General features: G+C 45.1%; 1 protein-coding gene across 1 annotated transcript; it reads right to left on the bottom strand.

Moving 5' to 3' along the window:
• Positions 1–280: 280 nt before the first annotated feature.
• LOC114818663 (cygnin) lies at positions 281–2,207 on the bottom strand. Its single transcript, XM_029085516.1, has 2 exons — positions 2,150–2,207; positions 281–414 (listed from the first exon to the last, which is right to left on the bottom strand). Exons 1-2 carry the CDS (start codon positions 2,205–2,207, stop codon positions 281–283), a joined length of 192 nt encoding a protein of 63 aa, XP_028941349.1.
• Between the last annotated feature and the right edge of the window lie 10,190 nt (positions 2,208–12,397).

Below are 12,397 nucleotides of genomic sequence, written 5' to 3'. Positions count from 1 at the left end.
GAGGAAAACTCCATGTTTAGCATTTTTGTTATGAATTTTGTGCAAAAAGAACAATGAGACCTGAAGCTAATGGGTCTTTTGGGCTAGACTTGGAGAATCTGGTTTAATGTTCTCCATGGGATCAAGTAACCACACCACACACCCCAGAGTTACATCTCCTTTTTTTTTTTTCTCTTTTAATTATTGAGAGGAGGGGATGACAATTGGGTTAGACAGTTGAGAAGCTGCCCCCAAAGCCACCATGTTGCCTCTTCTTCCCCACAAGCTTCATCTTCAGCTCCTATTTCCCCTTCCAGTCGGACGGGACGCAGCAGTAGTACTTGCAGTCAGCAGAGAAGGACCACAGGTCTGCCTTGGCACACTTGCTGGAGCAATGCCCTACCTCAGGACAATGCTTCATTATCTGCCCATAGCCTGCAAGGGGAGACAGAAGGAGAGTGGTTGGGTCAGGAGAGGTGCCTCTGTGCCCCACTGTCATGCCCTCCCACCACCTCCAGCACTTAGTGTGGCTGTGGTCAGAAGGATGAGACCCTGCTCATAGGGAGGTCCTGCTCCATTCACCCACATGTCCACCACTCCTGCCCAAGCCCAGCCCCAAAGCAGGAAGGGAACTTGAAGAGCACAAGCCTGAGAAACTCCTTGTGCTTCCCTCTCCCCCCAGCTGGTGACATAGGTGCAGTTTGAGAAAGAGATGCTCCCAAGGAGAGCACATTCATTCCCCTCATGACACACACCCCAAAAGCAAAGCTCATAAAGATGCTCATCTGTAAAGTCTTGCACCTCTCTTTAAGAGACAGAATCAATGTTCTTAGAGCAAAACAGCAACAGCAACACCAAAGTCATTTCAAAGAAGTGAGTTGGTGTTCTAAAAAATATGGAGGGTTTCACAGGTGTCAGTTCCTATGGTGACCATAAATCTGACCTGCATTTTGTTAAGAGATTAAGGTGCCAAATACTTAGGCACCAGCGTGGGAGAGACTGTTGGCCTAAAATAGCTGGGAAATTATGTCCAGCCTGAATGGATATTGGACTGGGAACCCTTTTGTTCATTAAAGAGGGTAGTGAGAACCAGAGCTGGAGAGTTATCTGTCAGCATTGCACATTTAAAATGCAAGGGAACTGGACCCTGAAGATCTACTCAGAACTGGTTTGACACAAATGGTGGCATCAGCTGAGCAGGAAACATCCAGCAGGCTGGTATCTCTGAAAAAGACATCCAGCACTTGCTTGTTACACCATGGCTAAAATAATTACACCAAGACCCAGCTCACCTTGACCTAGAAGGTGTTAAAAATGTCTAAGACATCCTAAAAGTGCCAGTTACAGTACTTCAACCCAAAAGTGAGTTTGTCTTTTGAGAGGATGTCTCTTTTCTTGATACAGGGTTCAACTCAGCTGTCTGAATACAAACCCACATTTTGAAGGTTTTTTTCCAGTCTAGGCAATTCTATGATCCTGTGATTAGAACAAGTCCAGAGGAGGCCACCAGGATGATCCGAAGGCTGGAGCACCTCTCCTATGAAGACAGGCTGAGAGAGTTGGGGCTGTTCAGCCTGGAGAAGAGAAGGCTCCGGGGAGATCTTATAGCGGCCTCCCAGTACCTGAAGGGGCTACAAGAAAGCTGGGGAGGGACTTTTCATAAGGGCAGTTAATGACAAAACAAGGGGAAATGGGTTTAAGCTGAAAGAGGGGAGGTTTAGATGAGATATTAGGAAGAAGTTCTTCACTGTGAGGGTGGTCAGACACTGGAACAGGTTGCCCAAGGAAGTTGTGGATGCCCCCTCCCTGGAAGTGTTGAAGGCCAGGTTGGATGAGGCTTTGAGCAACCTGATCTAGTGGAAGGTGTCCCTGCTGCTGGCAGGGGGGTTGGAACTGGATGATCTTGAAGGTCCCTTCCAACCCAAACCATTCTATGATTCTATGATTCTAAACAAGCTGGAGTGACCAAGTCATCTGTGCATTTGCAGGAGACCATCAGCCATCTGCATACACAAAGGACTTGACACCTTTATGGGGGCAATAAAATCACAGCCTTTCAACCCAATAGAGATCACATTTGTTCAAGCTGTCTACTAAGCACGGGCCACTCTGACCCTCATCACTCTGGTTCTCCCACCATTGTCCAGCTCAACTCAATTCACCTTCTTACCTGGGACAGCCAAGGAGACAAGTAGAAAGACAGTGAAGACAAGGTAGAGGAACCTCATGGCTGGGGCTCAGCGAGGATCTCACACGGCTGGAGAGAGGAGGGTTGGAGAGAGCCTGAGCTGGATGCTGCTGAGTGGCAAGGCTGGGGATCCTCGTATTTATAGTGCCTTTCCAAGCAGAGAATAGGGCTCTGGGGGAGGTCCTGTGGCTCACGGGACCTCTCATTGTTCACCACACAGCACAACCTTTGGCTTCTCCACTCTGCACCTGGGTATGTTGGCAAAACTTTGCTTTCTCCACATCTGGTATCAATACTCAATTCAAATGAAAACCATTGAGTGTGACAGGAGTGAACAGTGAGTAGATAGAACAGATCTGCTGGGGCAGAGGGACCTGATAGGAACCAAGATCAATATGAAAGGGCTTCAGGCCTTTCTCAACCTTTGGCCAGGATGCAACTGCATGCGATAGGGCTGAGCCATGACTACAATGCACCAATAACTCTCCCTACATTGTCTAGACCTCCCACCATGTGGGGCTGGACAAGATGAGAAGGGCCCTGGTGGGAGCACCCTTGGCTTGGGATGGATCCCATGTCCATGTGTCACCATCTTGGGAACCATGACTGCAAAATCCCTCTGATAAATTTAGCAAGCACCATGTTCAATGCAGCCTGTTCTGTTGTCCTCTCTCATCCCACAGATGGGCAGGAGCACTGAGAGCCTTTTCCAAGGTGCCTGGATGAACCAACCACTTGCAGACATTTTGATCATCACTTCTTCCTCACAAACCCTCCAGACAGCTCTGGAGTCTCGTGTGTTTAATTTCTGGGACAGAGACAACCTGGTTCCTGCTGGTGGGGAAGCTCCGATGACAACAGAAGGTTATTCAGGGCAGTGAAATGAAAGCTGACTGCAAGGAGTCTGCAAGGCAGAAGGATCTCAGCACTGAATGGCAGCATAAATGAAACTCAGTGATGGCAAACTTGATTTCACCTTCCAAGAAAGAGGTGTCCTAAAGAGAACTTCAGAAAAAAAGTCACTTCAGTGTCCAGAGGCAGTCAGAAGGAAAAACTGAGTGTTAGGATTTACTGGAATGGTCACTGGCAAAAACTGGTGTGTCACTAACAGTTCTGAGGGAACATCATGCTGCATATTGTGCATGCTGCTGGTGTCCTAGAATCACAGAACAGTTTGGGTTGGAAGGGACCTTAAAGATCATCCAGTTCCAACCCCCCTGCCATCAGCAGGGACACCTTCCACTAGGCCAGGTTGCTCAAAGCCTCATCCAGCCTGGCCTTCAACACTTCCAGGGAGGAGCAGCCACAGCTTCTCTGGGCAACCTGGGCCAGTGTCTCACCACTCTCACAGGAAATAATTTCTTCCTAATGTCCCAGTCTCTGCAGACCTAGAGTAGGACAAGAAGAGGTATAAAGGGTGGTAGCAAGGATGGGGAAAGCTGGGGACTTATTTTCAGATAGTGACATAGTTATTATACTGGGACTCTTCCACTCCAAGAGGAGACAAGTAGGTTGGGAATATGTGACAACAGTGTAAAAACTGTAAGTGTCCTAACAAAGATAGAACTATGGTTTTCCATTTCTCATAACCAGAGAAGCAAGAGACAACATACAAAAGTATGATGCACTGAACAAAGGAAGTCTTCTTTCACACTGCACACAATGGGATGGTGCAACTCATTGACATGGATGTTGTGCAGGAAGAAACTATCAATGTATTCAGAAAGCAAGTTGATCTATGAAGTTTGCTCTGCTCTGAGCAGTTGGCTGGACCATGATCTCCATGATCTTCTACCCTGGATTATTCTATACTTTCATGAAATCCATAAAATCCATTAAGCAGCATTCAGCACAATGATGTGGATCCATGTCCAACTTAACAACCCCCAAACCTCAGAATGCTGGAATTGGAGGGGTTTACAAACACATGCTAGTGAATGTTTTCCATGTTCTTCCACTCTTCCAAGCATCAGCTATTTGCCGCTGTCAGACTGAAGACACTTGGCTGGATGGGTCCCTGCTAGAGCCCTGTTTGCTCTTCTGTGTCTGGCTTTCCTAAACACATTTCTCACCACACTTCAGGAGTCTGCATGGGACAGGTATGATTTCCAGCATGACTGGGATGTGGTCATCCTGCTTTGAGTGGAAGAGAGCCACAAAAATGATCAGAAGGATGGAAAACACCTCTGCTATGAGGACAGGCTGAGAGAGTTGGGGTTGTTCAGCCTGGAGGAGAGGAGTCTCTGGGGAGACCTTGTGGCATTTCAGTACTTAAAGGGGCTTATAAGAAAGATGGGGACAAACTTTTTAGCAGGGTCTGTAGTGACAGGACAAGGGGTGATGGTTTTAAACTAAAAGAAGGGAGATTGAGACTTGATAGAAGGAAGAAATTTTTTACAAAGAGGGTGGTGAAACCCTGGCCCAGGTTGCCCAGAGAGGTGGTAGGAGCCCCATCCCTGGAAACATTCCAGGTCAGGTTGGATGGGGCTCTGAGCAACCTGATCTAGTTGAAGATGTCCCTGCTCACTGCTGGGGGGTTGGAATAGGTGACCTTGAAAGGTCCCTTCCAACCCAAACCATTCCATGATTCTATGATTTAATACTACGGATGTGGCCAGAGTATGCCCACTGGCCTCAGGACCACAGAGTGGGCCCCAACACTGTTCAGTTTACCAACAAAGATGCAACTGTGATGATTTATTCTTTGTTGTTACCAAATATGCATGGAACCATAGTTGTCCTCAGAGTCACTGCTCCACATCCCCCAGACAGAGCACCTTAAAACCCAAAATCATCCCTCTCAGAAAGGTGTCAAGCCTTTTGGGGAATACCACCAATAACTGGTCTCCTTCACATCATTTCCCCTCCTTCAGGGCACCATTCTCCACCCCACTAGAAATGCTGTCCTATATACAACACTGAACTGTCATCACCACAGTTTAAGCCCACTGATCTTCATCTGGACCACCCTAGTCATGGCAAACATACTATTCCATTCCTATGTAATCTTGATTCCAGATTTGTGGGGTACCATGGCTCCCACATTCTTTTCCCCCATCATCATCATCTCAATTCTTCCAGATTTTTGTGATAAATCATATTTTCTTGGTCCCTTAACCATCTCAGCTCTAGGCTTTCTCCAACTATTCCACCACACCTTGAAGCATGGTGACCCAAGCAGTAAACAGCACACTACCTGAAAGTCTAGTAGCTTGGAGTAAGAAAAGGCTTCAATTAAGCACCTGACAAGTGATAATCTTGTTATTTAAATTTAAAAATAATGATTTATGCCTTTGCCATCACAGGGTGTCATTGTACTATTATGTGCATCGTGTTGCTCTCTGCAGCCCCACATTTCTCCTGCAGAATGGCTGCATTGCCAGATATTGCTCATTCCACCTTCACCACCAATTTTTCCTGAAGGGTCTGGAGCACGTGTTTTATGAGGAGCAGCTGGGAAAACTGGGGTTGTTGAGCCTGGAGAAAAGGAGGCTGAGGGGAGACCTTCTGGTTCTGTCCAAGTCCCTGAAAGGAGGGTGGAGAGAGGTGGGGGTGGGTCTGTTCAACCAAGGACCAAGGGACAGGACAAGAGGAAATGGGCTCCAGTTGTGGCCAGGGCAGTTGAGATGGGATGTGAGGAAGAATTTCTTTGCTGAAAGGGTTCTGAGGCATTGGAAGGGGTTGCCCAGGGCAGTGGCGGAGTCCCCATCCCTGGAGGGATTGAAGAGTCGTGTAGACATAGTGCTGAGGGACATGGGTTAGTCGGGGACTTGTCAGTGTTGGGTTCAGGATTGGACTCAATGATCTTAAAGGGCTTTTCCAATCGAGGCGATTCTGGGATTCTATGAAAATTATAATCTCCAGTGTCCTCCAACATACTGCAGTCCCTTTTAGCCTGCTATTTGCACAATCTTTATTCCATTATGCAATTTTTTAATGAAGGCCCTGGATAGTTCAGGACTTAGAACAGCCCTCTGAGATGTCCTCCTACTATCACCATGGTAACTGGAAATTTATTAAATCCTGTTCATAAACCATTTCTCCTTTGCTTCCTTTAGGTGATGATCAATACTGAAAAAAAATCTGAGACAAAATACCCAGCCAGAGGAATGTGATGAAGATGTTGTAGAACACCACATTTGGGTGAGACCCTTGAAGAACCTCACTGCCAATTCCCCCCTCAGGGATGGATACACCGTGATAACTGTTCCCTCTGATGGATTTGATGCCCAAGTGTTCATTGTGTCTGTGCCTTGCAGACAGTGTCCAGAGCTTATCAGAAAGGCACCCAGACTTAATTGCTGCACCTCTGGAGAGCACCTCTGCTGTCAGCAGCCCCAGTTGGCGCTGGGTTGAGCAGAGCTGTGCCTGATGACTCTGCATGTGTTGGCGGTGGAGTCCCAGCACCCGGATCTGTGGGAGGGGGAATTGTCCCTGCGTGTCCGGGTTGGTGAAGGCAGCTGGTGAGCAGCAAGGAGAAGCCCATTGGAGCATGGATCTGGCTGCCGGGTGCCTTTGTGAGTGGGACCAGTGGGTCGGGGTGACATTGCACACGTTGGCAAGCAAACAACACCTCTTTGGAGATGGGTTTGCTCAAGTTTCTCCTCCCACCACTCTGTTCATGGCAGGAGTCCATCTCTAAGCACCAGTGTCTCTATCTTTGTTTTTGATGGGCATTGTTCTTTGCTCCTGGAACACCAAGATCTCTGCTGGCCTCCAGGCATGAGCATTTTCAACACTGTTCTTCTTTTCTCTTGTTTTCCCCCATGCCCACCCAGGTAACACAGCAGCTAGAAAGGTAGAGGGGACAGAGAGAACTGGAAGGTCAAAATGAGGAATTACCACCTTCAGAGTCTTCCTGTCTGGGCAACCTCCAGTGGGACAATTTTGAATACAGTCTCCAATGGTTATAAATTTTATATTTTCAGATTGCTGAAGAGCAAACTGGAAAAAGATTCTTCCCAGTCTCTCATCTGTCAGTTGTTTACCCTCTTTCCAGCTTTCTCCATCCCTTCTCTCTTATTTAGAGAATAAATAAGAATTTATAGAATTTTATGCCTCCCCCCAACTATTTGCCAGTACATGTTCATATTCTCCCAGCGCCCTCCTTCATTCTTTGCCTTTTCCCTTTGCTCTTCACTTTCTCTTTTTTATTGTTTCCTATGGCCACTATGAGGAAAAAACTCTTCTCATTTCTGCAATTGACCATTCCTAATGTTTTTAAATGAATAATTCCACGTACAAGTATTTTGAAGGAAAATAAATAATTACTCTTACACTAAGCAGCTTCTTTTTTTTCTTGACAAACAACTGTTTGGATGGGGGTATTTTTTGTTTTGTTTTTTATTTTCAGGTGCAGAATTTATTTTATAGATATGGAATGGGTATGTTGCTTATAAATGCTCAACAGGGAATCCCTCATTCAAGCTCTTCACATTTGAATTCAAATGAACACCACCACTCGTCGCTAATGTTGGCTCAGCATGCAGAACTGCATGTGTTTGTGTGGATTCATCTCTTCTAGTTGCAAAACCAACAGCTATAATTTCCTCCTTTTGAGTGAAAGCACAAGGACTAGAAAGGACGAGTCTAGATGAGTTTACTGATACATGAAAGAAACCACTGGTGGGAGATGCTGAAGCACTCTGCACCACAGGAGAAAGAGCAGAGCTGGAGGAAAGCCAGCAGAAGAGGGGAAGGATCTTTTATGTTTCTTCACAAAATGTATTTTTCACTGTATTTTTGAATTGGATATGATCTAAACTTGATATAATTTATTATTTTTCTTTTAGAAAGCCTAGAACCATTAGCCTCCAGGCAGATCTGTCACCTTGTACAGTTGTTTTCATGGGGTTTATTTCTTTACAGCTTTTTCCTGGTAAGAGTAGTGACCTCTGTGATCCTTGTGTTGTGTACACAGGCTGCCTCTCTAGCAGTAAATTAAATATTTTCCAAAGTGGCAATAAGAAATGTATAGGTCACCATGATGAATATAAATCTAAGCTTATTTTTCCTTATTCCTTATCTTGCAATTACCAGTTTTTGATAATCTTTCCCAAAATGTTTAGTAGTGAACATAGACATGGTCCAGCCTACTTCAAAGTATTAGGTACTGAGGATTTCCACTGTGCAGCAATGGTAATTACAAGATTAATTAAACTCATATGATACTGCTAATGAAGTGCTCCAGGAAAGGAGTGGATACAGTTGTAGAAATTGAGTACATTGACCGCTGTATTGGGTTGACTTTGGCTGAATGCCAGGTACCCACCAAGCCACTCTATCACCCCCCACCTCAACAGGATGGGGAGAGAAAAAATAAGATGAAAAAAAAAACCCAAAAAAACCCCAAAAGAACTCATGGATAAAGGTAAAGGCAAATTTAATAGAAACAAAGCAAAACCATGCACGTGGATGCAAAAGAAGAAACAACATATTTATTCTCTACTTCCCATCAGCAGGTGATGTGGCCACTTCCCAGGAAGCAGGGCTTCAGTACCTGTACCAGTTGCTCCAGAGGACAAATATTGTAAATAACGAATGCCCCCGTTCTCCCTTTGTTCTTCTAGCTTTTATTTCTGAGCAGACATCATATGGTCTGGAATATCCCTTTGGTCAGTTTGGATCAGCTGTCCTGGTTGTGTCCCCTCCCAAGATCTTCCCCATCCCCAGCCTACTGGGAGGGGAAACATTGAAGAGCCAGCCTTGGTGCTGTGGAGCACTGCTCAGCAGTTACCAAACCACTGGTGTGTTAGCAACACCTTTGTAGCTACTGATAGAAAACACAGTTATTTGTGAAACTCTTCTGTTGTAAATTTTCATACAGGCAGATAATTGTCCTCACATAATTTTTCTAACAAGACATGATTTGTTTCTGTGGCTCGTGGTGCCCACAGGACCTCCCTTTTTCACTGCTGTTGGTTCATTTAATTCAGAAGAAGGAAAGACAAAGGGATGAATGGCTGAGATAGTGAGTCAGCAAAGGGAATTGGGATCTCTGGGATCCTCTCCTCTGGTTCTTTGCAGTTGAAAATTTGAAGGCAAGTCCTATGCAGCAAGGAGATGTCAAAAGGATAGCTTAGCTCAGCTGTGGAGGCAAGGATGTATGCAGCCTTGGTTCATCTTACCATCTGCTTTTCTGCTGAGCTGCTCAAACATTTTATTTATTTATTTACTTATTTTTAATTTAAACACCATCAGGGCCCATCTCCTGGTCCATGGTTTGGCCATCACCACAATATTAAACTCTATCAGCTTACAAAACAGTGTGGTTCTATCCAAAATGTCTATTGGGTACGGTCCTTGGTCCATGGTAACTCCTGAACTTGGGATTTGGTGAAACTGGGGCTACTTGTCCCAGGACACAACAGTTCCCAGGACTGTGTCAACCATTTAGGAGTACAACACTGTTTAAATCAGAGTATGGGCGCACTCTAGGGTAGCTCAAGTTCACAATGTCTACATATTGAAGAAAGAAGGATTATGTATAATCAAATCTTATGGACTTCTCAAGCCATGGAGTCGCACTCCTGGTGAGAATTTTCCCTGGCAAAGAGTATCCAGTCATGAGCTGAAGACCTCCAGGAAATGAAGACATCACCATTTCTCTTATTAATTACTCTCACTCTTAAGAACTAAGCTTTCTTTCTAAGTTTAGTCTGTTTAACTAAGAAGCAGCATCAGGAGGCCATGCCTTCCTCTGCTCAGTTCAACAGCTCTATTTATTTTTCGATATATTCTCCCTGTGAAGGTATTTGTACCCTGAACTGAATCACTCCCCAGCGCAAAGCTTTGATAAGCCACACTGATTCAACTCCTTATCTTCCCTCAAGGTGACATTTCCTCCATTTCACTATATAAATCTACATCTCTTTTCCAAAACATGTTCTTCCCAGTAGCATCACCAACCACAAACATTCTGTTCAATGTGAGTCAGCAGGGTATCCTTGCAGCAATGAAGGACAACTACATACTGGACCATATCAGCAAAAGCATGACCAGCAAGTCAAGGGAAGTGATTATTTCCCTTTACTCGGCATTTATAGGATTTCATCTGGAGTCATGTAAAGTTTTGGGTTCCTCAGTGCAAGAAAGACACCAGTAAGGGCATGAGTCCTGCTCTGTTTCTATCCAGAGTTGGATGTCTCCATTGCATTTGCCTTCTCCATAGCTACATGAAATTATCGGTGCAGAGCTCTGCTGTGATCAAACTCATACAGCTCTTCTTTGTACCTGTTCTGGTGATGAGGTATTTGCAAAAGCAAGAGTCTTGGATTTAATCTCCTGGCACATGAACAACCAGTTCACACTGTGAACAACTTTACACAATGGATCTCATGATTTTTTTAACCTGTGAATCTCATTTCTATAACTTCAGTCGTTAGCACGACTCAGTTCATCCTACGTGTTACCTTGATCTTTTCCTGTCTCCATGGCCCATGCCAGCTCTGGGTCCAGTATGTTACTTTTTCACACCTGGATTTGTGTTCTAAGAATGATCCTCGGGGAAAATTTCTCAGTAACCTCCCTCCTGTCTGACCCTTTTCCTTTCAAGGTTGTACTTCTGCCTTTATTAATCCCCTCCACTTCATCTGAAGTAGTTTCTCATGAACATTTTACTAATGCTCCTCACTGAAGTGCATTTGGTGAGATCTGATGCCTTCTCTTTTTACTCCCTATTTCCTAAGGTTGGTCTGTTGAAATCTATTCAGCAGAGAACTCTCAATGAATTTTCTTTTGTATTCTTGCTCACCTGTTTGTTCTCAAAGCTTTGCACAATACTGAGATCAGATCATACTCACCTGGACATTTTGTTTTGTTTTGTTTTTCTTCTCGCGCTGAACTGTAACACTCTGTTTGCTGTTCTCTAATTTTACAGTGGAGTCAGAGACTGAAAAGACTCCCGAGAGGTTCTTGTTATTTTACCCCGGTTTTATGTGCCACTTTTATGAATTTGGGGAAGGATGGTGTTGGATGAAGTGGAGGGGATTAATAAAGGCACTGTAAATTGGCAGAAGTACAACCTTGAAAGGAAAAGTGTCAGACAGGAGGGAGGTTACTGAGAAATTTTCCTGAGGGTCATCCTTAGAACAAAAATCCAAGTGTGAAAAAGTAACATACTGAGGCCATTCCTAGTTTTTTCTCATTTTATTTTCAGTTTTCTGGCCCTACTTCTTCCTGAACACCACAGTAAAATATTCATAGAATCATAGAATCATAGAATGGTTTGGATGGGAAGGGACCTTCAAGATCATCCAGGTCCACCCCCCTGCCATCAGCAGGGACACCTTCCACTAGACCACGTTGCTCAAAGCCTCATCCAACCTGGCCTTCAACACTTCCAGGGAGGAGCAGCCACAACTTCCTTGGGCAACCTGTTCCAGTGTCTCACCACCCTCACACCAAAGACCTTCTTCCTAACATCTCATCTAAACCTCCCCTCTTTCAGCTTAAACCCATTTCCCTTGTTTTGTCATTAACTGCCCTTATGAAAAGTCCTTCCCCAGTTTTCTTGTGGCCCCTTCAGGTACTGGGAGGCCGCTAGAAGGTCTCCCCGGAGCCTTCTCTTCTCCAGGCTGAACAGCCCCAACTCTCTCAGCCTGTCCTCACAGCAGAGCTGCTCCAGCCCTCGGAGCATCCTGGTCGCCTCCTCTGGACTTGTTCCAGTTGCTCCAGGTCTCTCTTGTGATGGGGGCTCCAGAACTGGACACAGCACTCCAGGTGGGGCCTTACAAGAGCGAAGTAGAGGGGCAGAAAATCTGTAGGCGTCATCTGTAGGCTATGCTGATGCCCTCCACAAAGCCATCCTACTACAATATCAGCTCCACTTTGTCTCTGATCTTACAGCTAAAGAGACTTTTACTCAGCACTGTTGTTGAGTTATAGCACAGCTTGACTTTTTTTTCCCAGTCCTTGCTTTCTCTCTGTCCTTTTTGATATCCGAAATGACAAGTCATTGCTCTAAATTTATCCCACTCCCTACAACAGGGAGTGGAACAAAAGGCATTTCAGCTTGCAGGAACATGTCTGACCCTACTGGGCTACCTTATCTCTAATCTCTTTGTCACATAAAAGCATGGGGACTCTGCCCGTTTGTTCTTTATTAACTGGAACCATTAATTGGATTCTGAGGGAAAAGATTTTCACTTCTGAACATCCAACAGAGAGAACATTTACTCCCATGCTGAGCACCCTTTTTTTCCCCTGACAAGTAATGTTTCAGACACCGCC

Source organism: Antrostomus carolinensis, unplaced genomic scaffold (genome assembly GCF_000700745.2).
Source record: "Antrostomus carolinensis isolate BGI_N321 unplaced genomic scaffold, ASM70074v2 scaffold17130, whole genome shotgun sequence".
NCBI classification, from domain to species: Eukaryota; Metazoa; Chordata; class Aves; order Caprimulgiformes; family Caprimulgidae; genus Antrostomus; species Antrostomus carolinensis.
Note: the sequence above shows the minus strand (reverse complement) of the source record. Positions and strands in the feature narration are given on the sequence as shown.

Bases quoted from the DNA above. Each gene is read 5' to 3' on its own strand.
- LOC114818663 (XM_029085516.1), bottom strand. From the start codon at position 2,207: ATGAGGTTCCTCTACCTTGTCTTCACTGTCTTTCTACTTGTCTCCTTG. The intron at 415-2,149 runs GTAAGAAGGTGA...CTCCCCTTGCAG, and splicing joins TGTCTCCTTGGCTGTCCCAG to GCTATGGGCAGATAATGAAG.